Below are 18,773 nucleotides of genomic sequence, written 5' to 3' on the forward strand. Positions count from 1 at the left end.
TAGAGGTAGGAGATGGGTAGAGGGGCCTCGGGGGGGGGGCAGAGTGGCCATAGAGCTAGGAGAAGGGTAGAGGGGCCTCGGGGGGGGGCAGCGTGGCCATAGAGCTAGGAGACGGGTAGAGGGGCCTCGGGGGGGGGGGCAGAGTGGCCATAGAGCTAGGAGAAGGGTAGAGGGGCCTCGGGGGGGGGCAGCGTGGCCATAGAGGTAGGAGATGGGTAGAGGGGCCTCGGGGGGGGGCAGAGTGGCCATAGAGCTAGGAGAAGGGTAGAGGGGCCTCGGGGGGGGGCAGCGTGGCCATAGAGGTAGGAGATGGGTAGAGGGGCCTCGGGGGGGGGCAGCGTGGCCATAGAGCTAGGAGACGGGTAGACGGGCCGGGGGGGGGCAGAGTGGCCATAGAGCTAGGAGACGGGTAGAGGGGCCTGGGGGGGGCAGAGTGGCCATAGAGCTAGGAGAGGGGTAGAGAGGCCTCGGCGGGGGGGCAGAGGGGCCATAGAGGTAGGAGATGGGTAGAGGGGCCTCGGGGGGGGGGGCAGCGTGGCCATAGAGCTAGGAGACGGGTAGAGGGGCCTGGGGGGGGGGCAGAGTGGCTATAGAGCTAGGAAAAGGGTAGAGGGGCCTCGGGGGGGGCAGAGTGGCTATAGAGCTAGGAAAAGGGTAGAGGGGCCTCAGGGGCAGAATAGGGGGAAGATGGGAACACAGAGCTATGAAAAGGGTAGAGGGGTCTCAGGGGGCAGAATAGGGGGAAGATGGGAACACAGAGCTATGAAAAGGGTAGAGAGGCCTGAGAGGTAGGAAAGGGTAGAGGAGCCATAGAGCTAGGAAAATTCTAGAGGGGGTATCAGCGGTAAAATGGGGTAGAGGGGCCATAGAGCTATGAAAAGGGTAGAGGCGTCTCAGAGGTAGGAAAGGGGCAGAGGGGCCACAGAGCTAGAAAAAGGGTAGAGGGGTCTCAGAGCTATGAAAAGATAATTACACTAAGTCATCAATTTACAAAGGAATGATGTTTGGGAGTTGCTGGGAGCCGCTCTGGCCCTCCCCTCTCCATGGTGAAGCCGGAAAGAGGAAGCAGGAGGGGAGACCATCGAGAGGGCGCTCCGGTGCCGCTCTAGGCTTCCCTCTCGCCGCGTCCTCCTTGGGGCTCCGGGCGAGGGGGCGGGGCGGGGGGCGGTCACGTGGGGTGGGCGGGGCCTGGCCCGGAGGGGCGGGGCGCGGCGGGCTGGCTGGCTCAGTCGCCTCAAGTTGGCCGGGCAGGAGGGAGGCCGGCGGGGCAGGAGCCATGGAGAAGCCGCGGCGGCTGGTGGTGGTGACGGGTAAGGGCGGCCTGGAGCCAGAGGAGGGGGCCGGGCTCGGGTTTTTATGGGGGGGGGAATTCCTGAGGGGGGGAAGCATTTAAGGGCCGAACTTTGTCCCCCCTCGAAATGTGCCCCCCCACCTCCCGCGACCCCCGCCTCTGGTTCCCCCCGCCTTTGGTTCCCCCTCCCTCCGCCTTCCCAATAAACGAAAGTTCTGACTTGTCACTAACTTGCCATTTGTTTCTCTTCCTCTCCTCCACTTTTTTTTAATTAAAAAAATCCACTCTTGCCTCGTTTAATTAATGCTCAATGATTGGCCCCTCCCTCTTTAGACCCTTCCTCTCTTTTTCCTGTTCTTTCTTTTAAACTTAGCTCTTCTCACAATTCTAAATAAATAAGTAAATTTCCCGTTATGTGATTGAAGCAACAGCTTAATTAATGCTAATTAATTGGCCCCTCCCTCTCTCGAGCCTTCCTCTCTTTCCTGATTTTTTTTAACTTAACTCTTCACAAAATTAAGGAAAAAGAAAGAAAGAAATGGTGTGGTTTCCCGTTATGTGATTGAAGAAGCAAGTTTAATTAATGCTAATTAATTGGCCCCTCCCTCTTTAGATCCTTCCTCTCTTTTTCCTTTTTTCAAAAACTTAACTCTTCTCAAAATTAATAATAAATAAACGCTGTGCTTTCCCGTTATGTGACTGCAGAAGCAACAGTCAGCCCCACCCAACAGAGCCCTCTTAGGATTAAACTCTTCCTTTTTTTCCATCCCCCTTTCTTTCTGCTGCTGCTCCAGCCCTTTCAACTCCCCTCCCCTGAATCATCTCCCTGAAATCATCTCTCCTTCCCTCTTACTCATTTTCTTTTGACCCTTCCCCTGAATGCCTTCTCTCCTTCCAGCCTTTCCAAAGCTCCTCCTCCTTAACCCCCCCCCCCAAATAACTATATTTATCATTGCCTCATTCGAATTGTTACCTACTGAAATTTTAAACCAGATCTTCTGGGAAAGTGGCGTGAAGGGTGGTTTGGGGGGGGGGGGACAGGAGAAGAAGGTTCCTAGTTGTGCTTTTGTGAAAGTAATCCCTGGGCAATTTAGGGCGATTGTGTGAAAATTATGTTGTATGTGTGGTTGAGCAAAGCTCTTTTCGTTGTGTGTTATTGAGGGGGGGGTGTCCTCTTGGCTAACATTCATAAATTATTATTTTTATTAACAATAAAGGCGCAGTGTTACTGACACCATTTTAAGGTGGCATATAAACAGTCAGGTTTTTCTGTTTGTGTGTTGGAAGAAAATCAGATTCCCGTTGTCCTGCTCTGTGTTTCAAGGCTAGCTTAACTTGCCCTGGGAAAGTCCCATGGAAATTGGCTCAGGGTCTGTTGTTGTGTCTCTTGTCTGAGATGGGGGGGGCTGGCTTCTTCGCCAACTCCCCCCCTCTCCGCTTTCTGGGGGCGGACTCCCTTTTCCCTGCAGCTGCAGCTGGAGACCTTGGAATCAAATGCAAACTCCGACAAGTGGTTAGATGCACAGCCTCCTCTTAATTTCCCAGATTCTCCCCCCCCCAAAAAAAAACCAGCTCTGAAATCACGCCTAGGGGAAGACGGGTTGGGGGGGGGAGCCAGCGGAGTTGACTTGCAAGAAAGGAGTCCAAAAATGTTGCTCCCGGGAGTTTTCCTGCAGTGGGTTATTCGAAACAGCAGAGTTGTGTCTGAGAGAGAGGAGGGGCCGGAGAAGGCTGGGGGGGGGGATGAGGCACAAAAGGGGGTGGTATCGGGAGGGGGGTGAGCAGAGAGATGGGAACAGCCTCTGGACTGGGGCATGGGGCTCAGAGGAGTGACGCGCTTCTTCCCACCTGCGCTTCCTTGTCATGGGAGTCAGAGCAGCACCCTCTGGACCAGCTGGGGTGGCCTGAATTCGAACCCGAGACGCACCCACTTGGCTCCTGGTAGCGAAAGAGGTGCTGGTCTTTGGAGCCCCATTGCTGAGATCTCCAGCCCAGCATGTGAAGCTGTTTTTGCACACCTGTGGAGCACGACTGCCTTGCAGACGTGTTGAAAGTAAAATTGGATTTTTTAATTTTATTTTTTTTGCAGAGGAGACCTTCCTTTTCTTGCCGCAAGAGGAGAGCACTGAGTGCCACAGGCGTCATGTCCACAAGTGCGCTCTCTCTCTCTCTTTCTCTCTGTCAAGATAATCTGGCATTTGGGAGCAGCTGGCTTCCCGCTAATTAGCCAAGGAGGCCTCTGGTGTGCCCAAGCACCCAGAAGGACTCTGAAACACTCTATTGAATTCTTATCTGATGGCAGGCCTCTCTCCTTGGTTGTGGAAGGAAGAATGGAACACAAAAGGAGCCCTCTGTCTGGGGGGGGGGGAGAAGGGGGAGGGCGGCTGTCTTCTCTGCGCGCACACACACACACACACACACACACACACACACTCTGCAGCTATGTAGCAGGCCGGCACCTGTAGGATTACCAGGCTGAAATTGTGCTCCCGGAGTTATAGCTGTTATTATTTACAGACTTCCTTGTTTCTTTAATGAAAAAGGGAAAGGAAAGGTTGATGATGCTTTTCTTGGAACAAATAGATCCGGTTTTTAGGTTCCCTGATCGTCTGTAGGATGACCTTTGGGTGACTGGACTTGGAAAATGTTGGTTAAAGTTGGCTGTCTTTCTCCCTCGTTCTGGGTCAGAAATGGCGGGCAGGCAGATTAGAGCCATGTAACTTCCTGCAGGTCCCTTTTTATGAGTCTGAGGCTGCCAATATGAATTGCCTTCCTTGTGCCTTAAAAGTTTCTGAAGAAGTGTGCATGCACACGAAAGCTTATTCGCAGAACAAACTTAGTTGGCCTCTAAGGTGCTACTGGACAATTATTTAAACTTTATTTATTTCGACTGCGTCAGACCAACACGGCTACCTACCTGAATCTAGGTTTTTTTATTTATTTGGGAGATCTCACTCCAGGAAACTGGCACTCACCTTAATAGCTAGCATCCCTTTGTCCTAAGGGTGCCCAGACCCCAATTTAATGCTTTCTGTAAATGGGTACACTGCTCTCCCCTAAACTCAAGATCTTGGGGGGGGGTAGGTAAATTCTGGCACTTATGAGCACCCACAAAGGAGGCATGCATGTCAACAGAAGCTTACTGCCCTATCTGTGCGGTTTTACCAGCCTTGCAAATAGCAGCTCGCCTATGGTGAGTAGAAACAGGCCTCCAGATGATCAGGTACCAATACTTTGTGCTTGTAATAAAAAATTACTGTCATGTCAGCAAGCTCCTCCAGTACAGTAAGGAAAAATCTGACCTCTCACAGGCCCTGGGCGACTTAACCATTAGCCGGGGTGCAGAATCCAAGACGTTCTCATTCAATAATTACAATTATGGGTTGCTAGTTAACTAAAGTTACTCATTACTCAGCCAAAGGGGCATTCTTAGCAGAATGCTGGTGTAACCTTTGCGTCTTGGGCCAATTCTTACGTAACGCAGCTTTGTCAAAGGAAATGTTTACTAAGTAAAAAAATCTGGTCGGGAGGAAAGAGCGCTGGACTTCAGACCCCATCGACTTGAGCTCAGATTCCATCGGGGGGTAAGACGTTCGCTGAGAAAGCCAGTCTCTGCCTGCCTGTCCTACCTTACAGGGCTCTTGTGAAGCCAGAGAGCAGGTGTGTGTTTGCATTCTTGGGCGTGGATTTGATTGGCAACTGGGACACTCGTGCCTGGGCTGGCAGAGCTTGACCACAGCAGTTGCCGACTTCCGTGTTCGATGACTGCAGTGCAGTCTCTGGGAGGGTTTGATCCAGAATCTGCAGTTAGTGCAGAATGCTGCAGCATAGTTGCTGACAGGTCCCTGTCCGCAGGAACATCTCCGCATGGGTGTTAATTTAAATACTGCATCTAAAAGTCCATAGCCGCTTAAGACCAGCTTATTGCCTTGATCTCTTTGATCTGCTGAGTTGGCAAAGACTTGCTTTTGCAACTCATCATCATCATCATCACTTTTAATTTGTATGCCGTCTTTCTATCTTGCAATACTCAAGATGGTTTACAAGCTGAAGAAACAAAGAATGTACACCGGGGGGGGGGGGTCAGCAAACTTTTTCAGCAGGGGGCCAGTCCACTGTCCCTCAAACCTTGTGGGGGGCCGGACTCTATGGGGGGGGGGGGGAATGAACGAATTCCTATGCCCCACAAATAACCCAGAGATGCATTTTAAATAAAAGGACACATTCTACTCATGTAAAAACACGCTGATTCCTGGACCCTCCGCAGCCCGGGTTTAGAAGGTGATTGGGCCAGATCCGGCCCCCAGGCCTTAGTTTGCCTACCGATGCCTTATAACAATCTAATGCAATACAAAAAAGTGAGAATAAAACCTAACTTTAAAATAAGCAACCTACATCAAGAAAGTAACATTCAGCAATCATTAGAATTGTATAGAATCATAATATCAGCATATGAAAAGTAAACATGAATCCACTCTTAACAATTACAATAAACAATTTCTAAACTACAATCAATAAAACAATGGCAAGCCACGGTGCATAAAATAATACAATACAAATTGAGAAGCAGAGACTGGAGGGGGGGGGGAGAAGGCCTTGCCTGACGAAGTCTCTCCCCCTTGTAAGAAGTGAATCCCTCGGTGTGGCAGGACCCACTTGGACTCAGAGAATCATAGAGCTGAGCTGGAAAGGGACCCTGAGGACCATCTAGTCCACCCCTGCAATGCAGGAATATGCAGCTGTCCCTTATGGGTACCAAACCTGCAGCCTGGGCGTCATCAGCGCCACGCTCTCAGCAACTGATCAGAACTCCCTGCTTGAAACAGTTTTTGTTTTGGCAAAGAAGACACTCCAGAGCACGTAGAAGTTGAGTTTTCTCTCTCTCTCAGGACAAAGGTGCTTCTGCTGGTACAAATATCAGTGTTTGTGTCCCCATCACTTGCACGAGGGAGGGGGGAATTGAAATCTCTCGGAATCAGTTTTGAGGGGGTATTTTTGTTTTGTTTTTGGGGGGCCTGGGGAGGTGGCAAGAAATGTATTCCCAAAGTGGTGTGTCCCAGGAGAATATCGAGGTCAACAGTATCAAAAACAATCCAGTGGATCTTACTTCAGAGTAGACATGCATAGGATGGAGAATTCTAGCGTGGTTTAGTGGTTAGGGTGTCACACTAGGACCCCGGAGACCAGGGTTCAAATACCCCCATCGCTGGGTCCCCTTGGACCAGTCACCGTCTTCTCTCTCAGTCTAGTCCTCCCTTCAAGGACTGGGGAGAACTCTGCTCACTGCCTTGAACTCCTTGGAGTATGAAGTTATGGGTGAGAGATGGGGAGGGGCAGCGCATGGTTGGGGGGAGACAAGCTGTGGCTCTGCCCATGTTGCTGGACTCCACCTCCCAGCAGCCATCACGGCTTGGCGGTCAGGATGGTGGGAGTTGGAGTCGTCAAAGATTTGGAGCCCCCAGATCCAGGCTGCCAACCATGCTGGGATGTAGCCAGTGTGGTCTCGGACCTGGGAGAGACCCGGTTCAGATCCCCACTCAGCTGTGAGGCGGCCAGGTACTCGGCCAAGCCTCCCTGGCAGGGTTGTTCTGAGGATGGCAATGGGACAGGATGGTGGGAGGGGGGAGTCAGCCTTGCTTGGGGACGCTCAGACCCGCCAGCGAGCCCAGAGCCACGTCGGTGAAACCTCTGCTTGTGTCGTTCCAGGGTTTGGCCCGTTCGGGGAGCATTCGGTCAATGCCAGCTGGATCGCGGTTCAGGTAAATGGCGCGAGTTCTCAAGGTCTTTGTCCCATAGAAAGTAATGCAAAATGGATTAATCCGTTCCAGACTTTTATAAACAACTCCTAAAACACGAATTTAACATGAATTTTACTATCCAACGAGACCATTGATCCATAAAATGAAAGTAATAAACAATGTACTGCAGTCACACAATCAACCAACCAGTAGCTGAACTGGGTTCCGCACAGTCGCAAAAGCAAAACAAAAAGAGCCGCAAAAACACAAAATAAATAGCAAAAACAGACAGACCTCAGCGTAACGCTCAAAACGGAAGTGTGGCACTCAAATTGGGCGTGTAACACTCAAAACAAAGCACATTTGGCTTCTGCACTGAGTTCGACCCCTGGGCCACGTAGCAACTGAGATTCTAAGCGAGGCAAATTGCGAAATTGCGACTGAAAGCCTGGCTCCGAATTTAAGGCACAGCCGATCTGCTGAACGGGAAGTTGGTGCCCGCCCCCCCTCCACTCCATCCCGGTTGCTGTGTCCCCTCCCCTTCTAAGTCAGGAGCTCTGGGAATATTCCTTTTTCCGAATGCTTTCAAATTAAACTCTGAGCCCGTAATCAATTGCAGCTGACTAATGGACAGCCAGCCAGATGTCTGGGCCATGACTGTGTTCACATCTCTCTCTCCCTCCCCCCCCATTCCGCCCCCTCCCCTCCTTCAAAACCAGCTTCTTGTATTTGGCAAGGCCCTGGGCTGCAGGTGAGACGGATCCTGGCTCTCGGCCTCTGGTGCAGAATACCTGGGGAAAGGTGTTTTGACACCTGAACTTTGCCTCCAACAATAAGGGGTGGGAGATCACACTTGGCCAACCAAGAAAAGACGATACGGTGTTGGGGGGCGTTGTTCTTGATCAAGCCTTTGCCATACTTGACATGCACCCTAGAATTATTCTTTAATGGAATACATCTTTAGTTTAGAAACATAGAATTGGAGAGGGCCATCTAGTTAAATGCCCCCCAGCCTTGCAGGAATCCTCCTTTTGCCCAGTGTGGGGCTCGAACCCATGGCCCCCAGATTAAGAGCCGCCTGCTCTTCCCCAACTGAGTTGCGCCAGCCGGCAGTTCCACAGAAGGGCCCAAGGCCTGCCTTCTTCAGGTGATTCAGGCCCTCTGCCTAGTTCCCTGTTCTCGCAGTGAAGGACCCACCAGAAGGCCCTTGGGAGAGGGACCCCGGTATCCGGGGCGGAGACGCTCCTTCAGGTCTACTGGGCCAGCTAAAGAGGCGGATTGGCATTTGAGAGCGTGAGCTTGCAAAAGTGGCTCCGCTGAACCCCAGGAAATGGTCTCCAGTGGGAGTGAGTTCCACAGTTCAACTGCGCACAAAGGAGGACTTTCTTTTCTCTGCTCAGTGCCACAACTTCTGATGTTAGTTGAGGTGTTAGCCCATGTTCCCCTGTAGTCTTTTTAAAATACAGAGCCCAATTTTATCAGCCTAGTTTCTCTGCACTTGGGGAAACTCAGACAAGTTTTATATTTCAGTAGCGGACACCAGTCCTAATGTAGCCAAGTTCCTCGCTGTGTCCTTCAAAACGAGGACATGTTTGTTAAAAGGAAAGATAAGGACTCTGTATTTTGAAACTCCCTTTTTTGTGTGGATTTGGTTACACGCTTGCGTTAAAAGTCACCGTCTGTGTGCATGCAAAGAGCGAGGGTGTCCCCTCTGCTGCGGTAGCCTTAATAGCCCCGTAGTATATCTGAAGTCTGGATGGGAGAGAAATTTGGTTCAGCTCCCATTTAAAGGCGCCCCTTCCTCATTCCTGCTCCCCGGGTGAACTCGGATGCAGCCATCCTTCGAAAGGTGCGCTTCTCAAACATTTTGCAACACAGTTCTTCCCCCCTGTGTTAAGGGGGAGGAAAAAGTTGCATGCTTTGGTATCGTTTGCCGTGAAACGTGTTCGTTCGGAAGACAGAGCGTTCAAAAATGAGCGACGTTAGGGAAAATTGCTTTGGGAAAAGGGTGCAGACAAACATGTTACCGTACTTTTCCGTTTATAAGACTAGGGTTTTTTTTACTCTAAAATAATGTTAAAAAACAGGGGTCGTCTTACACCTGGGGGGGTCATCTTCCCCCATTTTCATAAATTTGAGTCCCCAAAAATATAAACACGGAAAAGTGTGGTAATTTGGAGGAATCAGCAGTAAAATATTGACACATTTTGGGGAGGGCTGTTTGCGGTTAGTTTTTTAAGCTGAATTTAAGCCTGGGAAAATGAGAAACAGAAATGGAACGCCCCCTCAATCCCTAAATGTTTATGACCCCTCCATGGAGAAAAATCCCTGGCTGGTTTCATCTTGGGTCTCCAGCACCATCTCAGCCGAAAGTTTCCCCCTGCGTTGAGCTGCGAGGTGGGACTTTCTTTTGCCTCTTCCCCCGTCCCAGCCTGGAGGGGCCCCTGCAAAAGAGAGGCAGCCCACCCCCCCAGGCGGCTTTTGAACACGTGCAAAGTGGACCTTTGTGTCTGCCTCAGACAGGACTTCATGGAGCTGACTGGACACAAAGACCTGTGTCTGAGTTTCTGAGTTCCAGACGGTGTGATCTGCATTTTAATAGACACAAAAATCAATTAAACAATCTTTGTAAATCCTCCCCCGGCTTTCGGGGGGGGGGGAGAGCACGCTAAGCAGGTTCCTGCTTTAATAAGTCTTGGGCGTCCTGCATCCGAAAGCTTTTGAAGGAAAAGAGAACGGAGGGGTGGGGGGGAGAAAGACCCCCCCTCCAATTCCTTTTCTCCTGTTTAAGGGATTTATTTTTTGTCTTCCCCTCCAGGGTTGAATGTGTGTCTCACCCCCCCAACCCAGCCTAGAACTGTCCCAACTTGAAAGTGCTCAATGGATCTTGGGGAGATCCGCAAAGCCCCCCTGCCCTGCCTTGACAGTATTATGATTATTATATATAATATTTCTATTGCATTTCCATTTTTTAATATTAAAACACATTCTTATTGTTCACCCTACTTTTTGCTCATATGAGCTTATCGACTTCCCGCCTCCTGGCTTTCCAAACTCATCTTTATATCATAGCAATTGCACACCCTCCGTTTCCCATTTTTTCCATTTCTGCTGCTCTCAGTTTTAAATAAGTGTAAAAAGGTGTCAGTCTTGAACATTGCAGGACTTCTTACAACCTTGCCAGCGCTGACGGAATTATTAGAAAGCGCCCAGAGCCTGCTCGCTCCTCCAGGCTCTTTTACCCCATTGAAGGTGGATTTTTGCATCTTTGCAGAGCGAAGGTGCACAGCTCGCTGTTTGCAAAATGCACAAAGGCTTTCACTTTCCCAAGCTGAATCTGCTCTTTTTTGCAGGGACATGCTTTTTGGCAAGCCGGCCGTTTTTCTTTTATTTAAAAAGTTGGCCTGTGGTCCAGCAGGTTGCCGGGGGCCCAGGTGTGTCCTGCGGACTGTGAAGTTGTTGGGGGGCTCCTGCTCCCCCCATTTTCCAAATCCCTCGGAGGAGGGAGGTCAGAGCAGCAAGTCTCCCCATCCCTCCTAGACAATCACTGTCAGGACGTCTAGACAGACCAGATAAGGATATTAGATTCGCACAAAGCGGCCCATTGTGGAGAGGTCAGGGAATCGGTCACACACGTGGTTTCCCCCTTTCTGCATTTGTCAGGTACGCCCAGGGCAGTGGGGAAGAATGTTTGGTGGCGGGGAATGTGGCCTCTTTCTCTCTCCCCCCTTTTAATAATCCACGCGTGGTTTTAAAAAATAAAATACAAATACAAAATAAAATACAAGCGTTGTTCCTTCCAGATTTTGCAGGAAAAAACAGCAACCCAATCCCAGTATATCTTTCAGCAAGGAGTTAGTAAAGTACACAGGAGAGGAAGACAAGTGTTCAAACCTCAAGGAGAGAGAGAGAGAAAGAAAGGGGGAAAGGGGGTTGTGGGTTCTTACTTGAACTCTAAGCACCCCAGATGCGCTGGTGTTTAAAACAGAGACACCCCCCCCCACAAAGATCCAGTTTATTTAATTTCACGAAATTCATTTCCCGCTTGTAAAACACACACCAAAGCGGTTCATGAAAATGCTGAAACGATATAATTATCCCTTAGTAAAGCTTTCCCAAAAAGTTAACGGAGGCTAGGAACAGATCAAACGTCCCACCAGCTTTCTAAGCATCTGGGAAGACTTGTCTAAACAGAAATCTGTTCCGTAATCCTGTCCTCTCCGTGGCCGACTGGAATCCCTAACGCGGAGTTTGCAAGCAGGGTTTTGCAGAAGAGCGCGTCCCTCTCCCGTGGTTCCCATCACCTGGGATTCAGCAGCCTTGCTGCCTCCATGGGAGTGTTGGGGCCGTCGGTGACCCCCTCCTCCTCCATGGACTGGGCTGGCCCTCTCTCAGAGCCAAATAGCTTGGCGGCCGTCCTGCCTCCTGCAGCAGGGAGTTCCATAGTTTATCTCTGCTGCGCAAATAAGTCCTTTGTCTTTTGTTGTTGTTGTTTAGTCCTTTAGTCCTGTCCGATTTGCCTGCCCTGAATTTTCTGGTGTTCGGCTTCAAGTCCCAGCCTCCAAATGTGTTTGGGAGAGGACTGTGTTGACCTTCAGGCAGGGGAGGGCATTCTTGAGGTGGCCCCCTCCCCAATTCATCTCCCCACTTGGGACCCTCCTTAAGCCATGCCCCTTCTTCCCGATAGTGAGTCGTCGGCAAACAAGCCCTGTCCCTCGTGTGAGTTTGTTTTTCTCTCTGCTTAAAAATCTCTCCCCCCCCCCCGCACGTTGTTCTCCTTTCCAGGAGCTGGAGAAGCTGGGCCTCGGAGACGACGTCGACCTCCACGTCTGCGAAATCCCAGTGGAATACCAGGCCGTGGAGCGGCTCATCCCTGCCTTGTGGAAGAAGCACAGCCCGCAAGTGAGTGAGTGAACGGCCGGGGGGTGTGTGACAACGACGACACAGCAGCTGGGTGCCCACAGGAAGCTGCCTGACATCGAGTCATCATCATCATCATCATCATCATCATTTATTATTTATACCCCACGCCACTCTGGGCGGCTTCCAACAAGAGATTAAAAATACATTAAAACATCAGTCGTTAGAAACTTCCCTAAACAGGGAATCTGCCTCCAGATGTCTTCTAAAAGTCAAGTAGTTGTTGATTTCCTTGGCATCTTGTGGCAGGCGCCACCACCGAGAAGGCAGAGGGCCTGGTTCCCTGTAACCTCACAGGGAGGGAACCGCCAGAAGGCCCTTGGGAGATGGACCCCGGTGTCCGGGGTGGAGATGCTCCATCAGGGATACTGGGCCATTTAGGGCTTTCAAGGTCAGCACCAACCCTTTGAATTGTGCTTGGAAACGTCCTGGGAGCCAATGTAGGTCTTTCAGGACCGGTGTTATGTGGTCTCCACTCCCAGTCCCCAGTTTGGCTGCTGCATTCTGGATTAGTTGCAGTTTCCGGGTCACCTTCAAAGGTTGCCCCACGGAGAGAACGCTGCAGTAGACCATTGGGCCCACACTGGCTGGCAGCAGTGACTCTTCTGGGGTCCTGACAGGACATCTCTCCAAACCCTTCCGGAAGGTGCTGGAACCATTTCCCGTTTCCATGAAGTGTCCTGGATGCTTTAGCCGAGATTCCAGCATTGCAGGGGGTTGCTGGGCTCTACAATTCCGTAATTCATAACGCAACACCCATTTAAATAAGAATATAGGACGCTGTCTTACCTTTGGTCCACCTAGCTCAGACCTGGCAGCAGTTCTCTCTCTCTTTTAAATAAGATTTTTCATAATACAATAAGGTAAAAGAAACTAATCTAAATAAAAACCCAAAGAGAGAAAGCGAGAGAGAGAGAGAGAGGGAAAACACCAAAGGGAAGGAAAACCAAAAATAGAAAATAGAAAATAAAAAGGACATCCAGTTTTCTGCCTGTCAGTTACGTAAAAGAAACCCACCCCCTTTTCCTGGCAGCGGTTCTCCAGGGGTTTCTGGATGTGGCGGGGAGGGAGGGATATTCCACGCCCGACCTGGAGAGACGGGCGATTGGCGCAACACAGCTCCTGTTCCCCTTGCAGCTGGTGGTGCACGTGGGCCTGTCTGGCATGGCCACCACGGTGACGCTGGAAAAGTGCGGCCACAACATCGGCTACCGCGGCCTGGACAACTGCCGCTTCTGCCCGGGCTCCCAGTGCTGCATCGAGGGGGGGCCCGAGTGCATCGACTCCGTCATCGACATGGACGCCGTCTGCAAGAGGGTCTCCACCCTGGGGCTGGACGTGGCCGTGACGATATCGAAGGATGCCGGCAGGTAGGCGGGGCAGACTCCCGGCTGGCGACAGAAGGAAGCCCCCCTGGCTCAGTGGTAAGGCTGAGCCCCAAACCCTGGAGAGCCTCTGCCCCTCAGTGCAGGCGGTACAGAACTAGGTGGAGGGAAGGGCCTGAACCTTTCAAAAGCAGGTCTCTCTGTTCCTCTGTTGCGGCAGGGAGTTCCGCAGTTGAACAATTAAAATCAGTTTAGCAAAGGCTAGAGCAGATCAGGACCTCAATGTCTTACGGAGCGCCTCTCCCCCTGCGAACTGATGCTGACCCTGCGCTTGTCAGCCAGGGACGCAGGTGGCGCTGGGGTCTCAACCACTGAGCCTCTTGGGCTTGCCGATTGGAAGGTTGGCAGTTCGAATCCCCACAACGGGGTGAGCTCCCGTTGCTCAGTCCCTGCTCCTGCCAACCTAGCAGTTCAAAAGCATGCCAGTGCAAGTAAATAAATAGGTACCGCAGCGGTGGAAAGGTAAATGGCGTTTCTGTGCACTCTGGTTTCCGTCACAGTTTCTCATTGCGCCAGAAGCGGTTTAGTCCTGCTGGCCACATGACCTGGAAAGCCGTCTGTGGACAAACGCTGGCTCCCTCGGCCTGAAAGCGAGACCAGTGCCGCAACCCCATAGTCGCCTTGGACTGGACTTAACCACCCAGGGGTCCTTTACCTTACCTTACCCATGCCCCCCACTCCCTGAGAGGTCCAGAGGGCGGCAACACGAGAACAGGGCCTTTTCTGCGGTGGCTCCCCGTCTGTGGGATGTTCTCCCCAGAGAGGCTCACCTGGTGCCATCATTGCATGTCCTTAGGCAAAACCAGTCCTCTTTACCCATGAAATAATCTATTGCCTATTAAAGCTGGGGGGTGGGGAAATGGGACTATTATTATGATTATTTTATTCTGCTTTTTGTTGTGTTTTTACTACTATGAGTTCTTAATGTTGGCTCTCTGAATAGAGGGCAGTACACTGCAAACCTGGACCACTGTGTTCCGGTTTGTGAACTTTTTTTGGAAGCCGAACGTGCTCCGCTTTGAGTGCAACACGTCCGTTTTGAGACTGCAGTACATTGTTCATTGCTTTCATTTTATGGATCAATGGTCTCGCTAGATAGTAAAATTCATGTTAAATGGCTATTTTAGGGGTTGTTTTTAAAAGTCTGGAACGGATTAATCCGTTTTGCATGTCTTCCTATGGGAAAGCGCGCCTTGGTTTTGGAACGGACTTCTGGAACGGATTAAGGGACCACTGTAAATCAAATTAACGCTAGCGAAGCGAGAAAGCCGTCCCTGCAGAGAGCCACGTTCTGCCGTTTAGCTCTGAGTTCTAATCCCCGGCTGCTTCTCCTCCTTGCAGGTACCTCTGCGACTTCACCTACTACACCTCGCTGTACCACAGCCACGGCCGCTCGGCCTTCGTCCACGTTCCCCCGCTGGGGAGGCCCTACAGCGCCGATCAGCTGGGGCGAGCCCTGCAGGCCATCATCGCGGCGATGCTCAGCGACTTGAAACACTCAGACAGCAACATCAATTGCCACAACGAGCACTGAGGCACAAGCCCCGTGTCCCACCTGCTCCCTCGCTGTTGCACTTCTGGAAAAGAAACTTTTCTCACAGTACCTTGGGGGCGGGGGGGGGGCGGGTTTTCCTTCCTGATTTTGAGCCGCAGGGCCCTCTCTGTGTCCGGTGATCAGCGCTAACTCCCCAAGAAACGATTTTGCACCCTCTTTCAATTCTCCAGGCCCCCCCTTTCCAGACACAACTGGAGCAGTTTTTATTTTTGGATTGCCGCGGAGGAGTCAGGGCGTGTGTGTTTTTTTTAATTGTGCGTCTAGGATTTCGGAAGGAGGGGGGGGCTTATGCCTCCTGCAATATCCAAGAATCCAAGCCCCAATTTGTATGAAAATTTTTGCCTCCTGTCTCGACTTGGGTCTTTCAAAAAGGGTGCATACAAAAACGTTGTAGCTTAAAGCAGAGGGCAGCGGAACGAACTCCTGCCCGGGGGAATTTTCTAGCCCCTCGTCAAGGGGGTCAGAGCTTTCCACTCTGCCAGCCCCCCAAACACCTCTGATGCCCTCTTTGGGGCAGGAAAGGGGGTGGGGTGGAAAGAGGCCTCCTTTGCTCTGACCTAGTTTTTTTTCCGGGGGGGGGGGGGGTTGTTGGAGCAGATGACTCTTGGGGTCCCCTCCCATTATTATTATTTTTTTAAAGAAAGAACGGACCTCTTTGCATTACTGCCTTTTTCAAACTTGGCAACTACATACCTCTGCACCCGAAGCGCACACCTTCTCTTCGGCTGGGTCTTGCTCCAGGAACTGGGGGCTGCCTTCTCCCCCAACACCCCCCCGAGCCCTCTTTTCCAGTGCCTCAAAAGCAAGATGCTGCTCAGACCCCCCCCCCAAACACCACTTTGTACCTTAGAATCTCAGCGTGGTACTAGATCTCTTTTCTGAACTTTTTTTGCTGTGTCCTGGGAGGGGCCTCTGGAGTTAAACTAGAATGGTGCCGCCTCCTTGATGACACTTCCTAAGAAAATTTTTTTTGGGGGGGACGACAATGAAGATGGAGGGGGAGACACCCCTGAGACTCGCCCAGACTCCTTTTCCTGCCTGGCAGAGCCGTTTCTCTGTGGTTGGAGCAGAAGATCCAACAGCCCCTGTCTGGAAAACATTCTGGATTTTGGCAAAGGAGGACTGCCCTTACAAGTATTGCAGGAAAAAAAAATGTATATTTCCTCGTTCGAACATGGCAGGATGAGGGCGCCACGCTCAGCAGAGAGCTCAAAGAGTCTCGTTTTCAAAACCAGCGCGCCAACTTCGCTCTAAAAAAGTCACGGGGCGTCGCAGACTTAAAAGGAGACGAACCTGAGTGTTTAAAAATCCCGAATGGAGTTGGGTGTCGCAGACTCTCCCGTCAAAATAGAGCTAAATGACTAATGTCTTGGCTTAAAAGGAGGAGGAGGAATCTGTTCAAGTGGAAATATGTGGATCCTTCTCTTCCCCCCTCCCCTTTCTCTCTTTTTGTAAAAGAAAAGTTGATTGCTATTTGAATCTCTTAAAATCTTTAATTGGTTCTGCTTTCTCTAGTAACTCTCAGTGAGAGTTCCCCAAGGGCCCGTCTGCTTAGCCCAGTGGAATTGTCTTGGCGAGCGAGAGCCACGGGGTTCGGATGCCGGAGCGGAGCCGCTTTCTGGCCTCGCAAATGGGACAAGTGGTGGTGGGCGGCTTTCTGGACTGTGAAGATCCTTGTATATCTGAAGCGTCTTGAGTCCGTAGAGTCTACAATGGCTCCTGTTTCTGTTTAGTACAGGGATCTGGGTGGTGGGCGCGATCTGTGGCCGGCCAAATGTCGTTGGAGTCCATCTCCCCTCGTCACTATTGCCCCTGACAGCTGCCTGTCCAGCTCTCCAGTCTACATGATGTGACCAGAAAGGTTGGTGAAGGGTCACAGAAATTGGACAGTGAGAAATATTTGAACATACATGCCTTACAGGCCTCAATGTAGCTCAATGTTCTCTCAATTGTAGCTCAATGCCAGTCGGTGTAGAACTGAGCTGGATGGACCCAGGGATCTGCCATGGAGCTTCTTCCTGCCTTCCCCTGAGCCACCAATTTGGGAGCGCGCTGTTGCCACTTGGGTCCTCCTTTTGGGCTCTCCTGGAGAGAGGAGGCTGGGCTGGGTGGGCCTGATCCGGCGTGCTCTTCTTAGTTTCCTTGTGGAACCTCCCTAGGCAGAGCCAGCTTCCCTTAGGACAGTGGAGAACAAGAGCAGAAGGTGGCAGCTGCGCTCTCATCGCGAGGACAGGGTGCTGGGTCTAATCCAGCAGTTCACGACTGTCCTCCCACAAAGAGTGCAGTCCTCCTCCTCTCTGGCCTGCGCAGTGTGCTTTTTCCTGTGTCTGCCCATTTTAGTCCTGTGGGCTCTGGGTTTCCCAGAGAATTTCCAATCCGCCATCTGTCTCCCTTTTCCCAGTGCCCTAAATCGCCCCCTTCAACCTTGAGAGTGCCAGATATTCAGGAATCCCACCTCCCATCATCGCCAGTCAATCGATCAACCCGTCTCCTTGAGTGGAATATGCCTACGATTGTTCAGCAGAAAGGAAACTCTGGAGAAGTCGGTGTCATTTAATCTTGCTTTCAAGCATGAGGTTTAAATATTTCTGGTGGACTTTTGCAGTAAAACAAGACATGTGCAATGGGTTTTGATCTGTTTCATAGCATATTCCAGCTGGCAATTTCGCAGAGGGCATTTCTTGTAAGGGAAAAAGCTCTCGCTCCTGAAAGTCCCGCCATTTCATTCTGTTCCTTCCATTTCTGGGCCGCTTTTCACTCACGCAAGTCACAAAGTGACTTGCAAACAAGAACAGAACATCACGACGACAGCGTAAATCACATAGAATAATTACCAATCGTCAGTAAAACAACTATTTTCTGTAAAGCACTATTAACAAAACAACAATAAAAATTAAGCCGAACAGCAGCTACACGCTTCCTGTTCTGGCTGAGAGCTGAGCATCCAAAATGCAGTGCTGGGAATGTCTCCCTTTTGCAAACCCTGGAGAACGGCTGCCCGTCAGTCAGAAGCGCTGAGCCTGACTTCTACAGACGCCTTCCTCCGTTTTTATGAAGTTGCTTCTGTTTTTCCATCTCAGGAATCCCACAAAAGCGCCACACTGCCCCCGCCTCACTTTTACATTGCTAGCTAGAATATGTAATTTATTTTATAATCTTACAGTTTTCACAAATAATTTGATTTGGGGGGGAGGGGGGAGGGAGGGAGAGGGAGGGAGGGGCCCACCACTGTTTCTCCGAAGAACCTTCACTTGGGTGCTGATTTGTTTTTAATGTTGCATTAAAAGTCATTTTTATTTAAGCCGTTACAGAGTTAAATGCGTGTGTTTGTGTTATTATTTTCCCTTTTTCACCTTCTCTCTCCTGTCCTGTTAAGTTCGCAGACTCATAAAGTATCCCCGTTTGAACGGAAATAAAAAAGTTTCTGATAATTCTTCAGTTCTCCAACCTGAAAAATGTGTCTACTGCTGGAAAAGCATGTGTGAAAATGCATATATTGGTGAAAAGAACATACCAGTGATAATAAGACAGTGGAACCTTGGTTCCTGAACTTAATACGTTCCAGGGGTCTGTCTGACTCCTAAAATGGTTCGAAAACCAAGGCACGGCTTCTGACTGGCTGCAGGAAGCCGCACTAGGTGTTCGGCTTCCAAAAAACGTTCAAAAACCGGAACAATCACGTCTGGTTTTTGATCGTTCAGGAGCCGATTTCTTTGGCTCCCAAGACATTCAGGAACCAGTGCATTTCTGTTGTATTGCAGAGAGTTGGACTTGATTGATCCCTTCCAACTCTGATTCTTTGATATAAAAATAAATAGAGGAAAATTGCTTGCGAAAACTCTGGAATGCATATGAAAATTAATGGGGAAACAGCCAGATGGGCA

The 18,773-nt window shown here is 50.6% G+C and overlaps 1 protein-coding gene across 7 annotated transcripts; it reads left to right on the plus strand.

Moving 5' to 3' along the window:
- Positions 1-1,184: 1,184 nt before the first annotated feature.
- On the plus strand, positions 1,185-18,207 carry PGPEP1 (pyroglutamyl-peptidase I). 7 transcript variants are annotated; one of them, XM_077921748.1, is made up of 5 exons: positions 1,185-1,310; positions 6,998-7,050; positions 11,815-11,931; positions 12,983-13,373; positions 14,676-18,207. In XM_077921748.1, exons 2-5 carry the CDS (start codon positions 7,028-7,030, stop codon positions 15,006-15,008), a joined length of 864 nt encoding a protein of 287 aa, XP_077777874.1. In that variant the 5' UTR covers positions 1,185-1,310; positions 6,998-7,027; the 3' UTR covers positions 15,009-18,207. The 7 variants fall into 7 exon arrangements, with proteins under 7 accessions (XP_077777874.1, XP_028569301.2, XP_077777878.1 ...); XM_028713468.2 differs by having other exon boundaries at positions 1,191-1,310; positions 11,815-11,935; positions 13,087-13,373; XM_077921752.1 differs by having other exon boundaries at positions 1,191-1,310; positions 12,983-13,319; positions 14,676-15,007.
- The last annotated feature ends 566 nt before the right edge of the window (positions 18,208-18,773 follow it).

The sequence above is a fragment of the Podarcis muralis genome, chromosome 18 (assembly GCF_964188315.1).
Source record: "Podarcis muralis chromosome 18, rPodMur119.hap1.1, whole genome shotgun sequence".
NCBI classification, from domain to species: Eukaryota; Metazoa; Chordata; class Lepidosauria; order Squamata; family Lacertidae; genus Podarcis; species Podarcis muralis.